The sequence below is a fragment of the Lepisosteus platostomus genome, chromosome 6, assembly GCF_059453375.1.
Source record: "Lepisosteus platostomus isolate fLepPlt1 chromosome 6, fLepPlt1.hap1, whole genome shotgun sequence".
Lineage (NCBI taxonomy): Eukaryota > Metazoa > Chordata > Actinopteri > Semionotiformes > Lepisosteidae > Lepisosteus > Lepisosteus platostomus.
In genome coordinates, this window is record NC_142616.1 from 23,688,775 (window position 1) to 23,713,880 (window position 25,106).

Below are 25,106 nucleotides of genomic sequence, written 5' to 3' on the forward strand. Positions count from 1 at the left end.
TCAGATTACTACTAACCTTAGCAGCTTGAGTGGCCTGTTTTAATTTTAAGCAATGATAAGCAACGGCATGCAATGAACAGCAAGGAAAACGTTTCTTTAAAGGGACCTCAGTCCAATGCACACATGGTATGTGTTTGAATTGCCCTTCGTGTATCCAGCCTGTGATGGTTTTTCTTTGTCCAACAGGGAAGTGTCAGCAATGTCACTGTCCGCTGTCCCAGAGTGCTGGGCATCAGCCTGCCACTGTGCCAGCAGGCCAAGGGAAAGTAAAGTATCATTTAATGTGGGTAGCTCTGTACTTTAATTGATAAATAGTAGCACTGCTGACTCAATGTACAGAATATAGCTTAACAGGCTCATCCTGCAGACTTTGTTTTAAGACATTTTATGAAGCACCCAATTTATATATCCTAACAGCAGTTGCTAGCTGAAAAATAGAGAAGTGCAGAACGTATTTGATGGTTGCATTAGAAAAATCTAATACATTTAGAATAACTAAACCATTAGAAGAGAAAATATTGTCAGTCAGGATTAATGTGTAAGAGTTATCATTGGATTTAACTAAAATGCAATTACTGTCGTCGCAGCTATTGGAACATTAATAAAGGTGTCACAAACTGGAGTGATTGTGACTCCTTGAACTGCCAAAGAGGGAAATGAAAAAATGTAGAGATCCATATTTTACAGAGCACCACCTCATCTCATAAATGAGCTTAGCCCATGTTCTTTTCAAAATGTAAAAATATATATAGTTAATGTGGCAAATGTATTAACAACACCTTTAAGAGTGCATATAATTAACATTTGAAGGTCTATTCTGAGAAATGCTACAAATGAAATGGTTCTGGCATGCCATTGTTTTAAAGTGTTAAACAAGTTTTGAAATTTTCTCCATATTGTTCTACACAAATCAAAAAATATTTTGAATGTCAAACTGAAATGACATTGATCCGTACCAGAAAATGTAATCAAGCCTTTTGTGTGGTTGGTGATGAGGCAGACTTTCGTTAATGGTCATCTTTCAAATGAAAAAGTGAAAGCCTTTTTTCCACATCATCAGCACAGATACGTCCCACTAAAACAGAAACCCAAGAAATGGAAAAGTTTCTCCGAGCTATAAATGTCACCTTTGTTAAACAGATATAAACACAAGAATGAAAAGAAGCACTTTTTAAATTTAGATTGAATTCTAACAAGACTGGGCCTCTGAACTTTGTGACATTTTTATTTTTCTCATGAAAAAATAAACACCACTTTATCATACAGCGGCACAATAAATACAGGTTTTTCTACATAAATAACTTCATATTTCCAAAAAACAAATGCACAGTTTGTCAGTTAATGATAGGGAGACAACTTGTAAAATCTTCAGCGGGCTTGTGTGTAAATCGCCCTAAATCCAAAACTGATTTCCTTGTTTTCAAAATGTAATGAGGAAAATGAAACAATAAAGATGTGTAATTAAATAACAAGGTCCCTGAAGTGGAAGAGTTTAGCCTGTAACCATGTTTTACCTTCCATACTCCAGCTTCTGTCAATTAAAACAGCTAAAAACAATATCCCTGCTGTATTGTATTTCTCCAATATCTTAATTCATATTCTGTGAATCCAGTCTCCTCCCCAATGACTGAACATTCGATAAATACTGTAATTCGTTCTCCCCACTGTTTGGCACCAGGTGCAGAGTAAATTACACTTTTGTTTATGAAGTTGTGATTTCCAAAGGAAAAAACTGACACAAGTTTGAGTAGTATTGACATTAGAGATGTAGCTTTAGTGAAGCTAAAATACATTTAATTTCTATAAAGATCCAACATATTCATAAGCTACAATCTTTGTGTTCCCTCTGGACACATATACAGTATATATATTTTTAAATAATGTTTTTTAAATAGTTTTAAAAAGAAATGTTAAAAATCCTTTGATTGTTCTTCTTCACCACAAGAAGTACAAAACAAGTACTTTGTTCCTTTGCAGGCACACGTTTCGGCATAATGTATCCTCGAAATTTCCAGCAATCTCCATCTTATTCAGATACTCAGAATAAAACAAACATTAACAAAACTTTTTTTAGTTCATTTTACAAAAGCTTTATACTGAAAAGGTGAACAGGTGAGTGTATTTCATTGGCACTCCTTAACAAGGTAAAAACAACGGGTATTATAGGGAGGCGGTGAAGTAGGTCAAACTTGGCGTCACTCAAGGCTCTGTTCTTGATTCAATTCCATTTCCTGTCCATAATGTACCTTCCAATTGGATCAGGTTCTTTGTAGCTGTAGCACCACCATCATTGATGAGGACACCCACGTTTTGGTTCACAAAAAAACAAGGTCTATCTGCCTTGACACACCACTTACTGTAGATGACCGCGATTTTAAAACAATGGATGCAACAAAACTTTTAGCATCTGATCTCTTGGATCACCTTGTCAGCTCTACAAATGGCAACCTTAGCTTAACCTCTGATGGTCCTGGAATCAGCCTGAAGTATTCAGGTTAGGAATCTGGGTGTCATCTTTAACCAGAGCCATGCCTTTGAAGTGCTCATTTGCAGTGTCATGAAGGTATCTGTTCATCTTAAGAACTTTGCTCATCTCTCCCAGTTTGAAGCAGAAAGACAAATGCACACTTCTGTCTTTTCTTGGCTTGGTTTTTGTAAAGCAGTGCTTGTTGGCCTTTCCAAATATTCAGAAGCTGAAGAATTTGCAGAACCTACAGTACCTGCACAAATCTTAACTCAATCTAAAGTTCATCAGCTATAGCTCCTGTTTTTACCTTTCTTGCACTGGGTCCCTGACGATTTCTGAATAAAATTTTAAATAGTGCTGTTTACCATTCATTTCCCAAAGTTAGACTGGGAGGTAGAGCCTCAGCCCAGCCCAGTCCCTAGCAGATTTTGCAATTCATCCTTAAGACTTTTTAACTTTTATATTCTAGGCCTCCATTCTGTTCAAGGCACTGTATTCATTGGTGTATACCTGTCTGATGTTAATTGTCTTGTTGCAAATTTCCTTCATGATGTACCATGAAAGGCACTAAATAGAATAAAGATTATTATTAGGGAGTACAAGAATGCAAATAAATTACCACACACTAGAAATGAACTGAATAATAGAATAATATGTCTGTTTACACAGAAATGTCTAGGCAGACATATTATTCTGTCAAATATATGTCTGTATTTAGTTAAGGCAAGCTTTCTGTCTTCTATGGTCATTTTAGTCTAAATGTCAGGCTTATGTGATTATGTTGGTTGAGCCTTGGTGAAACAGGCAAGTGAAATGGTATTATATGGGTGAAATTGTGAGAAAAACCATTTTGCCAGTCAAGAGACAGACACATCATACTGCCTAAACCCTAATTATGTCAAAACAGCTAACAGCTAGCATGTCAAAACATATGAAGTAGAATGTAGTCTCTTTAGACTGTGTTTTTTAATAGTGAGAAGCGTCACAGCAATTTCAGTTGCACATTTCCCATAATTCACAGCTAGAGCACTAATTGTCCCATGCTCACATTTTCATGACTTCTATGCACAAAACTCACTCGGTCACCACATTTTGAGCACACTGTCCTCATTTCCAGAGGCTTTATCCTCAACAAAACACAATTGCCCATTAGCCAGGGTCTGTGCAACTGAATGGCATTCAATTAAAATAAAATTAGCAGGCCAAGGTTGACTTTGTTTAATTTACTCCTACTCTGATGTAAAAACATTAGTGACTTTCTTTTTTAATTGGACCTCATAATGTCTCTCACTCCCACTCATCTGCAACCAAATTAAAGACTTTGGTGGCTAAATACCACCTAATTTACTCCTACCCAACTGTAACATCATTAGAGGTACTTCAGGGCAGATATTGTTTCCAATCAATTTTATTCAGAAGAAATATGAGCTCACAAGCATCATTATCAGGAAGATAATGAAATCATACAAGATTTTGTTTTTGTATTCTGGGGATACAATAATCTCGCCCATTATTAAACGTGAACTCATGTTGCTTTTTTGTTGTTCCTCTTTCAGCTTCTTTTTAATTCCCCCCACCCCACCTCAACACAACCCCAGCAAACACAACACCTGTTATTGCATCTTAGGGTCACTTTAATCACGCAGGAAACATCACCATTGTGATAGGGTCCAAGGCATTTAGCAACGACGAAAACGTTGTACCATTCATAAAAAAGCACTCTGCAATGCTTTATAATTGTGTGCATCATAAGGTACCACTAGAACACATGAAATGCACACTGCTACTAATGATTAAAACTTTAAGTTAAGCTTATGTTACTACTTATGGATTTTTGTCAGTTGTGAATTAGATGTTGATGTCGGATACAGTGCTAAGTGTCTGCGGTGCATAACTAGATGCCACTTTCCAGCACCCAAACCCAATCATGACCAGTCTTCAGAATTCGGGAAGTGTCAGTCTCAAACCACACGGCTGCAGCCCTATGTATCCTCCAGGCCCATTCACTCAGGCTGTCAGGAGGAAACATTTTGTGCTGTGAATCTGTCAACTGCATACAGAAAGCATGCAATCCACTTGTGGGTGACAGAGGAAAATCCCTCTTCTCAGTCTCATTCTCAGTATGAGTGGCTCTTCTTTATTACGCCTGGCATGAATTCTAAGCCTTTTTTCAAAGGTGGGAATTTTTCATGCTTACAGTATATGATTTGGGTTGTTCGGAGAATCTTTTTTTCCCTTTCAGTTTTAATTCCAGCTATTTGTGCTTCACAGACATACCCTGTAATTGTTTTAAGATCTTCATCTTTGTGAAAAAGAAATGGATTATTCTTGGTTGTCAAACTAAATTTGGACACTGAATCTATTTGTTTCTCAGTTTTCTACACCCAGGCGCTGCCAGCTGCCATGGGATTTTTCGTTATTTCCCCAGTACCAAGACAATTAGCACACAAGATATATTTCATACATTTGCATTGAACACACTGATTTACACGGTATTATCATAACCCTTTATGCAAAACAGGTTTTAGATAACAATAAACTTCTGAACAATAGTCAACATAACATAACATACTTAAGTTTTCTTTGGGCCGTTTTGCAACATTACACATTTTACTTTCTCACCACTGAAACTTTCACATTAAAAGCAAAATGAGTGTGGCTGTTTATCTCTGAAACCATGTTTAATGGTTTAGAATGGTTTCTTAAGTGCATGCCTTTCAATATACCTTTGAATGTGTCACCTTTTGAATATTATCAGAAACAGATACATCAGTCTGGGACAACAACCACTAGAGTTTTTAGGATGAGAGACATTCTCTCCTTCTGTGAACACTTAAATACAGTTTTACACTTAAATATATAATACAATTAATGTGAATACATATACTGAGAAACAGCAAAAATCCAACAAATGTTATGCATCACATTTACTTAATATCTTAAACTATTTCAGATCAAGCCATGATACGTGATACATCCTGCCACACATATTAAGTTTATTCGAAGTCGTTCACAACATTGTAAACTGTATCTTAGGAAAAAAGAAGTCTGTAATCACTATAAATGATATATGCAGGTCCCACAGACTATGCATGGAGGACTATTTCGTTTTAAACATATTTGGTACTCATGCTTAACCGATCTTAAGTGAAATGCTTTAATCGCGTGGCTTGTGCTCTAGTTTGTAAAGAGTCTCTTAATTTAAGTAGTACGTAACAATAATGCGCACTCATCTCCGTCCGCTACATTTAGCATATCACACCTCTGCTTGACATGGATGCTTTCTGTGAGCACAGGTGAAGAGTACCTCTGCTCACTCTCACCATGAAATGTCACCCACAATGGGAAACGAGGCTCAAGAAAAAAAAAGGAAAAAAGTAAGAACTTAGCAAGCATATTTTTAATGACGTAGTTTCAAGAATGAAACACCAAATTGCTTTTGCAAATGCTGGGCAGGAAGCACACATCTGTGAAAAACAAGCCTCTTCAGCTAAAAGAATGAATAATGAGAGTGTGTGGGTTGAGCTTTATGTGCGGCAAACACTAGGAAGACCTTTCTGTAAGCAGCTATCTGATAACAATTGGAGAGGCATCGGTGTTTCTGCTCGCCTCCCACAGCCGTTCGTGCCCTGCGCTGAGCCGGGAGGTCTGAGGAGCGTGATCCCCTTGTCATCGCGGTGTTCCCGTAGCGTCTATCCATTGCCTGTCCCTGTTTTCCAAGGCCTGCACTACAAGCTGATCATATCGGGGGAGGCGGTCCATAGGCCTGAGCTGTCGCCTGTCTCCACAGACCCCTCTTTGTGTATGCCGCAACTGTGCTGAACTTACTACAGAGCAATGCGTGGATGGCAGCTCATCACAGCTCTTTACCATCTTTGTTTTCTCAGTATTACTTACCGTTGGAACACACTCTGCTTTTCACAGTCCACTCGAGAAGTAACTGAAACCTCCCCAAACAGAAAGAGATGCACACCCACTCGGGAGCCAGCTAGAATGACGTTTTTAACACCCGGTAGCGTAATGTTTGCAGTACACTCGCGATTGAAGAAACCTGTGACAGATATGGAAGCTAAATGTTCCATCCATTCATTCTGCAATAGTGCACATTTTTTTTGTATTGGGGATAAAATAAACAACCTTTGTTGCTGTAGTCTTTTTAGAGAGGAGATTTGGTTAATCAAATTTTTAACATCTAGTAAGGCACATTAGAAATGTCTATTAGACATTGTAAGAAACATGCCCATATTTCTCTTTCCTCGAATAATTAATGTCAGTTCCTTATGAGGTCATCTTAAATGCATTTTTAAAGGATATGTTTATTGGTCATTGGACCACCTCCACAACTTTCACACATTGTTTGCTACCAGAGCATCTGAACAGGGGAGGTTTTCTGTGTAAGAGTAACATTTACCTAAGAATTTTCAATATTACTGTTCAGGGAGTGTTAATGTAATCACTAATTGCTAAATAAGTCTTTTTTCTGCTATGACTACTACATCAAAAGCGAAGTAGTTCTCTAACATGGAGACAAAGGGGGTACTGTGTTTTCTAAGATGGTTTAGAAGATCAAAGATTGCTTCTACACTCACTTACAATACAGCTTTTCACAAGAAAGCTGCACACAAAGGTATGAGGACTGTCTCCAGGGAGGAAATATTCTCCCTATCACTGGGTTAAGATTTACTGTATACAGGAATCTCCAAGCTGCTTTTTAATTTTTTGTTTCAGTGGAAAATACAGTTCCTTTTCACATTTGGTACGATGTGCATTGCAATTTTGAATGCAAAGCCACTATTTTTTCATTTGTATATTATGGTACAAGTCAGAGGCTCTGGCTGTAGCAGTACAAGTGCTTGTATTTATTCTTAATTTGTATTTACTGTACATATCAATAAGGATACCTTTAGCTCCCAGACTCTGTAGCTCCCAACTACCACTTCTGCTTTATTTGGCATCATTTTCAGTCCTAACGTAGAAACACTGAATACCTGCTAAAAACAAGCTTTATTTTATTTTAATTTCTGAGAAGAATGCACTTGTCAGTCACACCTAAATTGAAGCAGAGATGTTGGTGCAGAACCCAGGTTTTCCTAAAACAGAGACATTCATCCCTGTACTAGGGGTGCTTTTATGAATGAAAAACAGTGTAATTGTCAAAACAAAAAGTAAAAAGTGCGTGACTGAAAATGTTAAATTTGATTTTCAGAAAGAAACTTGAGTTTCTTTGTTTTGTACTTAATAATTCCTGGTTCTTAGTTTGACAAATGTATGATGCAGTTAACAACTACCCTCATGATTTACTTTTGCAGACTAACATGAGGTACTGGCTGGAACTCTTATACAGTTGTGAAACTTTGTAGTTAGTTATGGAACTCTTTTATTTCTCAGTTCATTTTTGTTTCAGTTAATTGCAGTGAAAGTCCAGAAATCAGATATCAAAGATATCAAAATCTTCTGGAGCAGCAGAAGTTAATGTGGCAAGAATGGAGAAAATAAAAAAGTGAAAAAGAAACAACGGTGTTTTCCTAAATGAAATTATATCTATAATTCAGAAACATTCCGAATGTCATCGTTTGTAACGGACGACTAGTTTTAAGACGGCAAAGATGCAGAATGCATTGAAAGATATAGATCCCTGGCAGCTCAGTTTGCATCCTGTAAGTGGAATGTTTAAACAATAAATACATGAAAAATAAAAAATAATTTTCTTTGGAAGCTAACACATATAAATTATATTGTTTTATAGTATTGGCACCATTAAAATGTGCCATATCTATCTAGTCAATGAGATTTATTAAAATTCTAAGGAGTGTTTTATTATTCAGAATTCCACCATTTTACTATTATAGTCAGCAGATTAATGAATGCAATAATATTTCTGCCCTTATATGATATGTTCATATTACAACTGCAATAAAGAATTGCCATTTACAAAACCATTAGGCAAATTCTGACTTATGAAGTAATACAAATGGTATATTCCATTGAGTAATACAAAAAGTGGAATCTGAGGGTGAATATTAACCCAGCCCAGTGATTTTGTTTTTAGTCTATGTTTGTCCTACTGTTTTTCATTCAACTTTTCTGACATCATTTTCTTACAAATTATCCAAACTGTCACATGGACCAATAATGAGGCAGTTCTATAATGATTTATTTTTAATTAAAAAATGTAAACGTTTCTTGATTTTTTCTGGTTTATACTTTCATATTTTATGAAGGATTTTATGAATATCTATTTATTTACTATTCTACACTGATTTAACAGAATCCCACAGTTTTCAACTTATTTTATGAAATATTTAACTAATAAATTAATGTGATCTGCATTCCTTTTAAAACACATATTTCTTTTTTAATCATTCCTTTTAAATTTCATTTCATAGCATGAAATAGAACACAACTAGGATTTGTAGCTTATTTGAAGGCTTATGTGTGTAATTTTCCCATAGGATCTATTTAAAAACATTGAACATAGTTTTGCTTTCCAAACATAGTAAAAATATCTCATCTCTCGTGGGGATTTGCTGAATGGTAAAGAACTTAAGCATAATGAATTAATTTGTAACGCAAAAACATTTTTTTCCAAATAAATGTACTAAAATGATGGTTACAGTGGATCTTATAACTGCAATGGCAATATTGCATATTCTTATTTTTCTTATTTTTATTTTTCATCAAGGCTTTTATGTTTTCAATACCTCTACAGTTCCATTTCACTGCAAACAGCAAATAACACTCTAGGACCCATCAAATAAATATCATAAATCACACAAGATGAAATGATAATGAAGTAAAGGGTGTAGCCTAGACACATCTGTGGTCTAAAATCTCTTTGTGCTATGATTATTTTTTAGGCTAATCTGCATCTTAATAATTTCTGTCACGTTTCAAGAGAATTCCTGTTCATCAAAATTCACACTCACATCTTCCGCCCCAAGCAGCATAAGTATCACCCTGGAAATTATACACTCCAATAATTATTTCATCAGCCCGGACAAACAATTACTTATCTCCAATTTAGGTGCTATAACAAAATCCATGTGATGGCTATATGAATTATTAGACATAATTCCATAAAGACACCATGATTACATTTGCGCAGCAGAACTGAAACTAATACGATGAAATTCTGTTTTTTCCTGCAAATGACGCTCATTAAGCCCCATATTGAGTGTTCTTTTTCACAGATAAAAACAATCACAGCATGACAGTATAGTCAGATGTCTATGGAGCTAATGTTGGCTCGGTGATTTTAATTGTAACATGAATAAACTGGCATCCCTTGACTTATTAATTACATGAAAACATGCCAGTTTCCCTTACTTCACTTATCTATCAGTACACCCTTCACTTAGTGCAATTTCTGTGAGCTATTAAACAAAAATGTTTTGGTTGCACTTATTTTTGGTTTCCTTTGACTGGTTCTGCCATGAACTGACATCTTAAAAGTGACAAAGAGGCAGAGATTTTATCCATCTTTGGTGAATTTGGAAATCCTGTGAATTAACAAAGTTATAACGTGCACTTGTAAAGACCGATAATATTTTTACTTTTTCCACACATGTAATGCAAGGAGATAACAGTTCATTAAATGAAAGAGAGAATGTCTTTGTGTTTGTTTAACAAAATAAGAGCCTTAAACTCCACTGGCCACCATTTGTCTTCTAAAAGAACCTTGTGGAATTTCTTGTAACATGATGCAGCGCTGGATTTGTAATCCCAGAAACTGTCTAATAGGTTTCCTCTTCTTTCTGAGGCCCTGTCAGCAAATGGGGTTTCTGTTTCTCAATGTTATAAGATTCCCAAAAATTGTCTGTAAACCTGATAATGTTACCAGTTAGTAGGCAAAAGTATTTCTCATAGGATTCACAGAAAATATTTATAAAGTAAAACCATGCAGAAGCTAACCTGTCAGTTTTTGTTCTATCGAGATATGTAATAGGGCGGAGCGGTGGCTCTGTGGCTAAGGATCTGTGCCTGTGACTGGAAGGTTGCTGGTTCAAATCCTGCGGCCAGCAGAGGAATCCTACTCTGTTGGGTCCCTGAGCAAGGCCCTTAACCCTAACTGCTCCAGGGGCACCATACAATGGCAGACCCTGCGCTCTGACCCCAAGCTGCTCTCCCTTTCTATGTGTCTGTGTCTCCATGGAGAAAAGCTGGGGTATGTGAAAAGACTAATTCCTAATGCAAGAAATTGTATAGGGCTAATAAAGAAACATTATTATTATTAATAATACAGTAGCAAATCATTTAATTTTATAAATTGTGTTTTATAAATTGTTTGTCCAGTCATTTAAAACAAAGAATGACTTAAGGCATGCTATTTCCCATTAAAAGCACACCAGAGGTTTCTGACCAGAATGTACACAAACCTTGCTATTTGTATGTGTTAAGGGTAATAATAATGGCATTCCAGCACTGTATCAGGACAAGATTTGTTGTTTGCAAATGATTTTGGAAGGAGTTTGACCGTGACGGTGCTGTTTCAAATACCAGTCTAAACTGTTCCCTGAGGAAGCAGGTCTTGGGCAGCTCCTGATGGACAGGATGGCTTCCTCTTGTTCCTAACGTTTACGTTCTTATGACCAAAGAATGTTCTTCATGAAAAGGATAGTCTTGACATTGGGCTTTAAGGTGTTCAGCTTTCTTAAATGGTTATGTAAACCTTTGTAGAGTGTGCCCTGTTGGTGAAACAAGGTTCATGCTAGTCATTAATAACTGTCTGCTCACACACCAACAGTCTTCTATTACTAAGCCTTTTCTGACAGCTCGCATTGGCGGCCTCTTTCCCTGCTGAAAAAATAACTTCTGTAAACAGTCCCCAAGGTTCATGGTTTATATCTCTGAAGCTTTTGTTCTGTATGGAATTTCCTTCAGTTTTAGTGGTTCACTTTTGATCTTCTAATAAAAATGTAGCTATATTACTTTATTTCTGAAATTCTGACACTCGTGGTTGTTGAGGCTTTCAAAGAGTTTATTTACCAATATGAAAGAGGGCATCATTACCCAGATTTTGGTTGCAATCAGATATTGGAGTAGATATTGCTCAGGTCGATCAAAAGGAGTTAATTAATTTATGTAGTCAGTAATGTCTCAGTCAGGGTTAAATATCTTTTTCAACCATAAATAAAATTGCAGAAACTGCACACTTATGCATATAACGGGTATAATTCTCTGCTTATTGCTTCATTTGAGGGAAGGGAATTCTTATTTTTAAAGGGCTGAAGAGATTGATCTGTAAATCAATAATAGAGAGCTCAATGGATTTAATTAATGCTCCTCCAGGTCCTGTCTTTGCAGACTCACATGTCATTGAAACCATTTAGATTTAGAATGTCCTCCTCCAGTTTTGGCACAAGCACGTGGTAATCTGAAATGTAATTTTAGGCTTTTAAAAGCAGCACTGCTACAGGAATAAAAGGAAAACAGCTTTAAATTTCACAAAAATACAATAAAGCAAGAAAGCTGGTGAGTGGGTGGAACACCTGACAACTGTAGATCGACAGAGAGCTGTCTGATAGCTTTACATGTGTAGTTTAAAGAAAGAAATATTTGTCAAGCGCATTATCTCTCCAAGGGGTTCCCTTTTGTTTCAGAGTGCTGCTTCAAAGACACAAGGCATTCCCTTTCTCCTTTTAGGGAGCTGCTGTGTGGGAGGCTATGTGGGCTTCCCCACACAAACTGCACACAGGAACCTGCTTCAGCCTTCACCACAGCTGGGAAATGCTCAGCCTAAGCAAAATTTAGAAGAAGAGAAAAACAAAAAAGCAGGTCTAAATGAAGAAAGGCAGGCAGCCCTAATTACAGTGTGGGCAGGCAGATCCTGGCCTCCTAAGGAGAAGAGGGCTGGGGAGTGACGCTGGCTCATCACTACTTTTCACAGAGCCTTCACACAGGTAAAAAGACACATCAAAACCTCCCTCCTACTGCAAAATTCCACTTTCTCCACCATCTTGCCATGTCAATAGGACTGTACATCCTGACAGCTGGGAAGAAAGAGCCCTACACTATTGCTTTAGGATTGGATGGCTTTAGGACAAAATCTTTGTAGTCTGTGGTTTTTTCTCTCCTATTGTGCTTCTGTCAGAAAACATTAAATAATGGGACAAATGGTACCTGACAGAGCCCCCAACCCACCCCCCTACATTCATATACACACTCAATTCCTAAGAACACGGGCGAGAGTATTTCTCACTGAGGGCTCTTCTGGAAGGGAGAGAACCATGAGGATGGATGCCTGACTTCATTTGCTGACCGAGTCTGCATCCAAGGGATCAAACATGCATCTCTCCAATCAGCTGATCTTAGCAAACTGATTGGAACATTACAATAGCAATGCAAGTTTCCTTCTGCTATAAGAGTTTGAGAACGGCTATGCAATCCAGACTCCTGGCTTTATGCTGGGTTTTCAATGAGTCCTTTCATGCTCAAATGTGCAAAGACTATCTGCACTGCTGGATATATAGCAATGACAACAGCATTAGTCCTGCACAGGATGAGCTAGCATCCTTTTCCATGTGCTGTGATGCAATTCACATTTGCTGCCTTTTAGGATTCCCACAACATCCTGCCAAAATCCCTGAATTTCAAGTGCATTTTAGAGACAGCTCTCTCGGCAGAAGGAGAACTGTCAGATATATGCTCCTTTATTCTAGCAATGCTTATGGATAAGTCAAGCTCTATCAAATTTGGAGGGATCCTTTTCGTTCCCAATACATATCTGAAGAGGTATAGATCACAGGGATGACAGATGTATTCCCAGGTACAAAACTGTGTCTTACCTTTCCATTGCTGCAATTAAACAGAACATCACTGTTACAATTTAATAAACCAATCTCCTCTTCTGTACACAAGCACTACCAGCCCCATAACCATCTCACGTTTGTATGAAATCTCACTAGAAGCACAATTATGTCATATTAATTTTGTGAATTGTGCGAAGCTGCTGTTGTCTGAATATTTGATATGTCTCAATGAGATAAGGAAACAAAGCTTAAAAATAGATCACAAGTGGTAGAAGAAAATGCCATCTTAAGCAGTTAAAATAAGAAACAAGGTGCTGTCACCCATTGAAACAACCCACATCGAAGCATTTTTATTTTCTTTAATTGCTGCTCACCATCTCTCATCCGGAGTACACGAGGGCAGAGCAGCCTGTTTATAGACCAACCAGAGCACGTTCCTGGGTAGGGGCAGCAGAGTAAACACCTCGACACCAGCCCACAGCCCTTCAGGTAAAGATGCACTTCCCTGTTGTTTCAGCTTATTTGCGTTTCAGCAGAAGTCTGCTGCATTGACTTTGAATACTTGTACGAAGTCCTCTCATAATCTGTTCAAGACTAAAAATATTCAGTACTTTAAGCCTGTTAGGGTAGGACATTCTTTCAAGGCCCTTGAATGAATTTTACCCTTCAATACTATTTCAATATCTTAATGATATGGCATTTTATTATTACTTAGCAACATATTTTATCCCCCCTTAAAGCTCCACAGTACACCTGTATCAACAATAAAATAAACTCTTGTTTCCTATAAAAGACAGAGGGGGTTTCAGGTCGTTGTACACCGGTTACCCCCATTCAACAGGGCAAACCCCTTTGGCTTTTATCATTGCACAAGAATTCCTGCTTTGTAAAGAAGGCGCTTTTTGCTAAGGACTTCTATGGCTTTTGATGTACTTTTGTTTCGTTAAAATCGTAAAGATGGAAGATAACTAAAGAAGCTCTCCTTTTTACTGAGGCTTCGGACAGCAGGTGTAATTTTCCCCGGCAGTGCAGATGTTCTCGGAGAAGCAGCTACGTTACTGTACAGTTCACTGGGTTTAAAAAGACACCGGCTCCCTCTTGTGGCGCATCACGTATCTCACAGAAGCACACGGCAGTTTGGTGTTGTCTGGTTCAGACTGCTGTACTTAACGGTCCTAGTACTTACGATATGATTGTGCTGAAATCAGTCATGTGGTAGCTCATATTTGGCTAAAATCTGTATATTTATATGGCTTTAAAATAGAACGTTCTTACTATCATTCCTGATGCACGTCAATTAAAAAAGGGCACTAGAGGCAAAAGAACAAGTAAGAGGTGAATTCCATGCTGAAAAATTCATGGAACTCAATTTAGAAAAAAAAATCAGTGGTTTGGATGTGTGCAGCTTTCTTCGCTTGTGAAGAGTGAATTTGTAAATGAACGTTTGCTTCCTAAGAAAGATCAAACCTTTAAATGATTAAAGGAATCAATACTGAACTATCAAATTTCAATTGAAATTACTCCGGACTTATTTTTACTTAAATTTAATCTTGGATAGAATCATATAGAGCATTAGAAAATATTAGCTTAGAAATTAAGGATGAAATGGATAAACTTGCAGTATAAGGTTTACAGTGTAACAATCTAAAATAACTTATCTTCTGAGACATGCTGTACTGTATTATTTGTTGGTAGTGTTTGTCCGTTTTGTTTTATTGCTGGGTTGGACACTGCCTTCAAACACATTTCCCTCCGGGGAGAATAAAACTCAAACTGAGATTGAATTACAAGAAAAATTACAGAGTTCTTAGCTGAAGACACATTAATTGCACTGCTCTACGATTTTCAGAAGAGGGCAGCACCGGCAAAGTAAAGTCATGTTATCGCGGGATGTCTTCTGAGGGAACGAGATTCCGAGGGCCAGCAGCAAGGCGTCTCTGTGACGTCACGGCGAAGGGAAGCTGCTGTGTTTACACGGGTAGAACAGTCCTAGCGGTCTGGGAGAACCAGCCCAATTGGGCCCCGGGATCTAGAGCTGGGTGTTGATGATCATCTCCGGGACACGGCTGGGTTTCACATGTAGCTCCCAGTCGTGAAGAATATCGAAATGGAAGTGGTGGAAAGTCCTCTTAACCTCGTAAGTTTGTGTTGGTTCTGTTTGCTAGTTACACATTCTGGTCCTCCTGTATCCGAAACAAAGCTGAAGGGAAAGAATTGTAGAAATGTTACTATTGACTTCATGTGCGGATCATTTGCATGGATCTGATTTCATTTTCCACTCCAGAGGAGCAAGTAAAATATTCGTGGTGCCTTGATTTAAATCGCAGGTGATAGACCGCGCTAATCGCCCGTGTCTCTGTTAGATGAAGGTGCTCTTCTCTTTTCATTTTCTGTATCATCCAGATGGGTTTATGTACCAGTCTTTGGTGGGCTGCATGCAGCAGTGTGAAAGGGTTAAATGCCATTTCTGGAATTTCGTATTTAAAATATTAAATAAAGCTGCTGGAACAAGTAAGTAATTGGCAAAAGACTTCTTCACAATGGGTTTTCGCAGTTGTATTTAAGGTAACCACATCCTGTTTCAGTTTCCTTGATAAACTTCAGATAATCCGTTTCATCCACCATAACGCGGTGTTTCCGTCATCCTCAAATGTGTGTTCACACAAGGAAGGAGGAATGTGCCAGTATATATATATATCGTGTATTACCTATATATATATATGTGTGTGTATACGGTACTTCTGCTTTCCCTTGGTTGAGAGACGTCGTGCCCTCGTGACCCGGCCTTTCCAGTGGTGTCGCCATGATGAGGTCATTCGGAAGGCGAGAGCCCTGGACCCGCTTATTAATAATACTCCGCCACGGGGACCCGGGCGCTCACTTCTGCTTTCGGATTGGGGAACCTGTGATTGTATTATCGGTGGAAGAAATAGCAGGCGTTTTTGTTCTGAGAGGATTACTCTCTAAGACACGGGGGAAACAATCGTCGTGGCAGTGGAGCTGAGAGAGAAAAGCGCTGCTGAGATGTTTCCACTGAAGAAGCAAAGTTGTTTTTGAGTGTTCAGGGGGAGTCCGAGGCGCAGCGAACACCACTGAAAGCGAAACGCTCCCTCTTTTGTTCTTGTGTAGGCTCAGCGATCAGTCGCTGCAGGCTGTTAATTATTCATTTGTAAGACGAAGTCACCCTTCACACCACTGTACTTGTACTTAGACAGCAACTCACACTCCATTGGAAACCTGTAGGCGAAATCTGTATGAGGTCCGCTCCGAGGGGAAGTGGGCAAGATTGTCACGGCACATATGAATAATAAATAATTCTGACACTTATGTAGCACTTCTCTGGACACTCCAATCAAAGCGCTTTACAGGTAATGGGGACTCCCCTCCACCACCACCAATGTTCAGCATCCACCTGGATGATGCGACGGCAGATTTTTAATGACCACAGAGAGTCAGGACCTCGGTTTTTGGTCTCATCCAAACGACGGCGCCTGTTTACAGTATAGTGTCCCCATCACTATACTGGGGCATTAGGGCCCACATGGTACAGGGTGAGCTGCCTGAGTTTTTTTTCCCCCAAGAATGGCCTACCCTTGTTCGGGACAAAAATCAATAGTTATTTTATTATGCTAAGCACATGGTTGGCGTGTGAGTGTCTGGGGGCGTAGGGCACTCCTGTCGAACAGTTCCTGCTGTGTGTCCACTGCTGGTGCAGCCCCTGGGGCAGAGTCAGAGTTACTCTTCAACCCTGAGCTGCACACCTGCTCTCCCACACGGAGCATGTCAGGCCCCTGATCCTGTAATGGTGTTCTGCAGTAAACAGAACCATTTTGGTACAAACACAGTTTTTACAGAGTTAAATTAGGCAACAAGTCGCACTGCAGTTGTTCTTATTTTTTCGTATGCTTTAATGCCAAGGTCATGCAGACAAGCTGTCTTTCTAATGAGCAGGACAGTTCCAAAATGAAATTATGAAACCTCTCGGTTTAATGGTTTAAGCTGGTCTTTGAACCATTAACCATTCACAGGGTGAAGATCATCTTGTAACTGGAATGTTAAGTCACAGGAGCTCCATATGGAGGATCTGGTCTGTTTTGTCTTCTACTATGTTTAAAAAGTACCACTGTCCATCGTTCTAGTTTTGTATTTTATTTTATTGCCCATTCAGGTAATCAGTGTCCCAAGGCAGCTTTAAAACTATCACTTCTACTGTATTCCTCCTGCAGGTGACATTTTGTTCTGTCTGTGTTTTATGGGACTGCTGAGAAAAAGTGTTATCATGGTCTGAAAGGCAATGCGTTGATTCAGACAGTTTTTTACGCTGCCTGGTGTGGTGGTCAAGTGCCTTCTGTAGTGTTTTAATGTATACATGTGTACATGTGCGCATATGTATTAAGACTGTCTACCTGCATGAAGGAAGATCTTAGGTCTGCAGTGTCCCTGCAGTGTTTGCTCTTGAATATAATCTGTGCAAGGCCCTGCCATGTCATAGATCTGTTTCAATTTTAAATTGCAAAAGAATGAGCCTGCATGGTTAGATGAAAATGTTTTACACAATGTGCTCTAGGATTAGAGTATTACATACTCATAGGCTACGTTTCAGGTAATAACCCTGCTTATTGTGGTTCTACAATTGATCAGATTGGCAATGTGCAAATGTAAGCTGAAGAGGATAAAAATGTCAGCCAGACATATATAAGAGATATAGAGGACTTAGTGTCAGTTGCATCTTCTTAGGTGCTAATTGTTGCCACTGGCAGTCTAGAAGGTTATTATAACCACGTGTTTGTCACAAAGTTTTAAATCTGGTTCTGTCTTTACACTATTCTACCATTCCCTGGAGAACCAATCTGCTCCACTCTCCAAATAATGCAGTTTACTCTAAACATTGTGAAATATTCTAACATTTTAGCACTTGTTATCCACCATCATGTCTTGTTAGTAGACTATTAAAAAAAAAACTTCCAAATATAGTACACTGCACCAATATTTAAATTGTATATTATTTCATGCTTCATTTTAAAAAGGCTGCACAGTAAAGTGCAGCCTTATTTTAGCCTTGGATCCATCCTGGAAAACTGTGCCAGAGTCTGTTAAAAATGCATTAGTCTTTAAACTATGACTGCAATCTATAATTTAATAGACTTGTAATAAATCTGCTGCAGATAGGAGGCAGGTCTGTCGTGGCTCAGCTGTTGACTGTATATTTGCTTAATGCAGGGATCTTTCAAAGAGGCAGGGGGTATGTTGCTTTGTCATGAGAAACGCTCCTTTTGCAGGCTCACCAGCAGAGCAGGAAGGCTGACCGGTTGCTGGCAGCAGGCAAGCACGAAGAAGCCATCACCTGTCACGGGAGAGCTGCAGGTGCGTTCAGACTTTTTTTCCTGAAAACACTTCCCAGTGGAGTTCTGCCTTCGTCTGGGGACCAGGCGACCTCCTCTGGTGCGCAAACACCATTCTTCTTTACCTACACTGTCTACTTCAAAGAACAGCCTTCCTTTGGTTCTTCATCATAAACACCAGTTAAAGTAGCTGTAATCTACCTGTTTTTATCTATGGGTTTTTCTATAATAGTGTGAATTAGTTAAAAGAAGGCATGTTGATGTTTTATGCCGGCGTCACACTACATGACTTTTCCTAGGATCTTCAGTCGTAGCCTTCATTCACGTAATCGTAAGAAAACCACAGCGAGTTGTACAGTCGCAGTGTGTGCCCGTTACCATCAGTTGTGTAGTGTGACACCCCCAGCGAGTCAGCCATAGCGCTCTTAACAGCCCCTACGACTCTCTGCGACTCGCTACAAGAAAATCAGACTGGTTTGATTTTCTCGTAGCGAGTCGCAAGTCGTAGGGGTGGGCTCTTGCGTCTGCGACAGTCAACAGCCAATGAGCGCTCAGCCGGAAGTACAATGTGTACAATGCGGCTGCAAGGGAAGAAGGAAAGCGAGTGTTCTGGACTGTGCAAATGGGGGAGAGACTCGTCGGACTTTGGAGCCAGCACAGATGTCTGTTCAGTGTTTCACGTTTGTCGTTTCGTGTTTGTTTACTTTCATGCGGTGCTCCTCCTCTTATTCTAATGTGCTCCACTTGATTGGCTGCCAAAATGTGGCGACACCGTGTAAATTTCGCGGTGCAATACGAGATTGGGAACCGTGGTGAAAAGTCGTGAGGGAATCGTGTAATTAGTCACCCCCTGCGATTCCTGGTTGTCTAATTTGAGACCCTCTAGGACAGAAAAGGCAGCGAGATTCCACAACTGCAGTTGTTAAATTTGACATGCTCTCCCACTAGAAGACGTGTCGAGTCCTGTAGTGAGACAAAGGCTTCATGCACTCTAAAAGACATGTGATAGGCATGTACCAAAGAAAAACTGGATGATTCTAAAGCTTTATACCTGATGACTTGAAAAGTAAAACAGCGAGGCTTCAGACCGGCTGCCCCCTTGATGGTATTTCTCCTGTGTTTTGGTTAAAAGCAATGCTTTTCAAAAAGAACTGGCTTAGGGCTGTACGGCTTTGGTTTGCTGGATGAACGGTAATAAACACCCAAGACTGGTTAAGGCAGCAGAAGGCTGTAGGATCTTGAGTTGTAAGAGTAAACAAGCACTTGGTTTGAAACTAGGATCTTGTTTTTTTTTATTTGCTTTTCACTTTAACAGTAAGTAACAGGTTTACCCAGTAACATAACACCAAGTACACAATAATGTTATAAATGGCAATTAATAACATTGATTATATGAATCACCTGCTCTGTAGGTGTCTACAGAGTCTTTACTCCTTGTTGTGTCACCCCTTTTTCCCCCAACACCATTATGTTGGTCCAAACAGCTGAACATGAAAGCTGTTAAATAGTTCAAATGCTCAGAATGTCACAGGGGAAATTAAGCTAACATGACTTCTTAATGATCCATAGCTTGCAGCATCCCAGTACCTGCCTTGTGGAGATAAGGGCACTGAAGGCTGGGCCTCTATGCTTAATGCTTGCGGGTTAATTGTTGGCCCTTGAGACAGATACTCTGGCTGTCCAGAATAAATAAGCTGACTGTTAACCTTTTCCACACAAAGAGCTACAACTGGTGCAGATGAAATAAGATTCAGATTTCTCTAGGATTTGTTTGGCACCTCAGTCTCTCTGAAACTGCAGTTTTGTAGCCTGTGAAAACGTCTGCCTGATTTTGCTTTTGCATTTCAGTCTAAGGAGCGAGTGTTTGCTCAAATGATGTAACAGAAATGTTCAGTCAGGTTCCAGCCCGTCACTGCAATTCTGTAAACCACCTTGTGCTACAGTGAAACACACACCGGCGAAACACAGGTGGAAAACGCAGGGAAGTGCATTTAAAACAGAGCTGTTTCACACGGAGTGTCGTGGGAGTTTACAACAATCAGACATATGGTCCGTTAAAAAGGTGAGTTCCGAGATTGGATTTGAAGAGAGTCGAAGAATTTGTCTCTCGTAGAGTCTGAGTAAGGGCATTTCACAAGAATGGAGCAGCGACAGAACAGGCATGGTCACCAAAGTCCAAGATTTAGTCCTGGGTGCAGTGAGCAAAGGACCAGCCTCAACTGAACAGAGCCCACAGGAGTGGGTGTAAACATGAAGCAATTCAGATGTATGATGGAACCAGATAATTTAAAGTATTAAAAGTCAGTAACAGGTTTTTATGTTGAATATTTGACTTTATAAGCAACCAGTGCAGAGATGTGTGTGTAGGACTGATATGTTGCCAAGGTCTGGTGTTAGAAGTCTAGATGCAGAGTTTTGGATATTGCAACTTAGCATTGGACATTAAAAGAAATTGCCCGATTCAGGCAATACCTCTAATGTGAAACAAAGATGTCTTAATCATATTTCTGACATGGGGTTCAACAGACAGGAGAGGATCAAGTGTGACTCCCAGATTCCTGACTACACCTGACTCATGGATGGGGAAGCCATTAACCAATATTGTGAACCTCTCCAGCTTTGCCAGCTGACATTTGCTTCTCACCAGTAAAGTTTCTGTTCTGTCATTATTTAGCTTAAGGGAATTAGATGTCAACCAGAGCTTGATGTCACACAGACAAGAGATAAGTGACAGTGGCAGGAGATCAGAGGGGGAAGAGGTTTTAACATACATTTGAGTATTATCTATATAACAATAAAACTGAAGACCATGTTTGCATGTAAATCTGACTGAGTGGAAATATATAGATAATAAAAAGCAATGGGCCCAAGACTGAACCCTGAGGCACACCTGGCTGACTGGAGCCATAGGGGATTTATGAGGACCAAGGGAAACAAAATGCTGCCTGCCAGTCAGATAAGAGGGGAACCAAAGACAGTACCATTGATGCACAAGAATGTTTGCGAACAGTTGAGCAACACTGAATGATTTACTGTATCAACAGCAGCACTAAGATCAAAGAGCATAAGAATACTTACATCCCCCCAAGTCAGGCGCAGTAAGTTAATCATTCACAACCCTGACAAGAGCAGTCTCAGTGCTATGATTAGAGTGAAAAATGAACTGGAATAGTTCAAACAAATCATTAGCTATCATGTGAGCCTGTAATTGATGTGCAAGCACATATTCTAAAACCTTAGATAGAAAATGTAAATTAGAGATTGGTCAGTAGTTCATTTGTTATATCAGAATCCAATCCAGGTTTTTTTTGGTATAGGGGTGATTGATGCAGTCTTTAAGGCAGTAGAGACCACACCCAGGGAGAGAACTGATGATATTGACGATTAAAGGGCAGATGTCTGGCAGGCAAGCTTTCAGCACAGAGGTAGGGAGGGACAGGATCCAGGCAGCCAGAGATTGTTTTACAATGTTAATCAATGCTAATCATTTTTGTAACTTGATCTGAGTTAACAAAGCTAAATTCAGAAAAATCTAGTACGGAGGGAATGTCAGTGGAAAATCTAGGTCTCGAATAGTTGTCTGAATCAGGAACAAGGCTAAAGTTTGATTCAGATAATTGTAGATTTATAGCATCCATCTTCAAAAGAATTGCAAACACTTAAGGCAGAGGTCAGGGGTAGAAGACAGAGCAGAGCTGTCAGGGGGTGAAGCAAATATACAGATTTGCTGATGAGTAAAATTTACAGAAGCCACTGGAGGAGATTCTTGGAGACTTGAATGGCCTGACTGACTTCCTCTCACTTCTAATCTCAACTGCTCCCCTCCCCCAGATTCTGATCTTCAAATCAAAGACAGTGAGCCGGTTCTCAGTGCTCTTGGCCCAAAGAGGGGTGTATCTTTGCCCGTTTAAAACCGCTCAAAGTTTCTGACATTCTAAAAGTAATTCCATCGGTGAAACTAATTGGAATGACCTAAGTGACCTTTAGATAGCCTGACTGCAGAATTCTAGAAGTGGGGAACATTATTCCTGTGTTGTCTCTGGTACACGGTGCCTGGTTTATAGTTAAGTGTGACATTAATATTTATTGTGTTTTGTTTCATTTAGACTTGCTGACCGAAGCCATGAAACTGACGCAGTGTGAACAGGTATGTATGCCGTATTTTGACGTTAGTCTATAGAAGGATTGAATTTGTATTTTAAACTGCCTTCACCACAACAGACACACAACAGATTTACCCATAAGCTCCTCTTGACTTCTTTCGGGCATTTTCCATTACTGTTGGTTTCAGGGCTGTCTGCTTTTATGATTTCTGAATTCATTCTTTGATGTATGTTGCATGTCAGACCTCTGTGGCCAGATTTCTGTCCCTGTGAGATGGTTTCAGTGTAGACATGGGAACATGCTTCACACCCCAGTCACTCACCACAGTGAAACGGCAGCTGCGTCACAGCTTTTATGGTAGGAAGTAAAGTTTCGCAACAGTAGAAATAGTGACGTGTGGAGGTTGTGGAACTCGAATTGAGGAGACTGTGGAGTGGGGGAGCAACACGTTTTGGGTCTGGGACTTAAATCTCGTTGAACACAGTGACCTTTTCCTCAGTAAGGTCCCTGTGTTTTACTGGGGGCGTAGTGGCTGTGGGGATGTGAAATTGCCGAGCTCTGTGCAGTCGTTCCCGGCGTAGCCTCACCCTGCGTCCGCTTCCCTTCCTCGTTGTGCAGGCCCAGCTGTCCCTGCAGCTGCAGCGGGAGAGCCACCTGAAGCAGCAGCAGCTGATCGCGGAGAGGGGGAAGCGGGCCAAGCGTGAGGAGAGCCTGCGGACCCAGCCGCCGGCCGGCCCCGCCGAGAGGGAGCAGGCCCTGCCGCTGCAGTCCCTGCTCGCCGCCGCTGCCGCCGCCCGGAGCGAGACGGCCCGCCGGGGCGCGGCGCCGACCGCCGAGGAGCGGGAGTACGACACCTGGTTGTACCTGCTCAAGAACAAAGGGGCGCCGGCCGAGCCCTGCGCCGGCAGCAAGGCCCTCAAGGACGACCGGACCCGCCTGGAGGAGCAGGAGACGGCCCTCGCCGACCTCAGGAAGCTGGTGGATTTCCTCCTGGCCGAGAACGAGAAGCTGACGCAGGAGAACCAGCGGCTGAAGACGGAGAACGCCAGGCTGAAGAGGGCCCCCCTGGAGAGGGAGCCCTACGCCGACGCGGATTTCGTGGAGAAGTCCGAGCTGTGGGGGCTGTCGCAGCCCTCGGAGGACAGGAAGGCAAAGGACATTCCGATTCCGCACCTCCCGCCCCTGGAAATGCCAGCTCAGGACATCTCGCTGGAGGACCTGCCACCTGTGGAGCTGCCCGAGGACATCCAGAATGAACTGCAGGAGCTCCTGGACAGGGTCAAGCTGTAGCCAGGTCTGCGCAGCCGGACGGGGAAACTGGAGGAACTACAGACGAGGACATGGCGAATCTAAAGGGAGACTGTTGCGCTTGCTGGCGCACAGAGAGCTGTTTCAATGGGGAAATGCACCACCGCTGAAGTGTTCACTGGTAGCCTGCAGATCAAACAGCTACCACAAGGTGGTACTATTAGCTGAACGTTGTCATGGACTGTACTCCCAAGGTACTGCAGCTATTTCACCTGATCTTTCGTAGGATTTTGTGCCTTTTGCTGAATCTTTTTAAAAGTAGGTTGTGTTGTGGGGGGGTGTCGCACAAATTGATTACATTAATTGTGGTCAAGGAAGACATTTCCTCTATCTTCATGCACAGATCCCACCTTGCAATCGTATCTGAGAGGCTGCGACTGAAAAATTGTCATGTTTCGTATTTTTTCATCTAGGTTTCCCCACTGTTGCTCTAAAAACAAAGGTTATAAAGGTATCTCAATATCATATATTTTCCAGGGTTAGAGATACAGCCTCAGATGATTACAGTCTGATGGCTTAGACGTTTGTCCCCTGTTAGCTCCAGTATACAGAGGAACACAATATTATAAAGTTTCTTATTGGAAAAAAATTATTTCTCAATGTGTGACTTCACATTACTCAGCTCTTTGTACTTCTTTGGTGGAAACAAAATGAACACTGTGATCTACATTCATAGTCTGTGGAATCCTGTAATTTAATTAGTCACTTTGCTGTGTAAAGTAAGGAAGGATGGAAATCTAATAATTGGAGGCCTTGCCCCAAAATCTGTGACAATTGTTATCTGGCCCATAGGAAGGAAAAGGCTAGACTGTGTCCTTACAATTGTGTCAATATTAGTTTTCCAAGATGTATAACTAATGCTCTAAATGACTCTCATTGTTTGATTGTGGCTGCCTAAGGTGTTGATTTTGTTGCTTGGGCATATTAAGCAGCAGTTTGGTTTAGTGGAAATGTGGATGATCAGGTTGATGTCAAAAGAAGGACTTTTGTTCTGTATTCTGATGTTTCTAACCTACACAGAACGTGGCATTATTTTATGTTGTTTACCATTTAATGCTTTGGTATGCTACAAAAGGTAAAAGGTTGCGATAAGTAACACAAACCATTACAAAAAATCATCTAAATGTTATCAACTGC

General features: G+C 40.3%; 1 protein-coding gene across 1 annotated transcript; it reads left to right on the forward strand.

Annotated features, from left to right (window-relative positions):
• Positions 1–15,135: 15,135 nt before the first annotated feature.
• Positions 15,136–25,098, forward strand: nrbf2b (nuclear receptor binding factor 2b). Its single transcript, XM_088634937.1, has 4 exons — positions 15,136–15,352; positions 18,495–18,579; positions 22,664–22,704; positions 23,280–25,098. Exons 1-4 carry the CDS (start codon positions 15,323–15,325, stop codon positions 23,949–23,951), a joined length of 828 nt encoding a protein of 275 aa, XP_088491063.1. The 5' UTR covers positions 15,136–15,322; the 3' UTR covers positions 23,952–25,098.
• Positions 25,099–25,106: the final 8 nt, after the last annotated feature.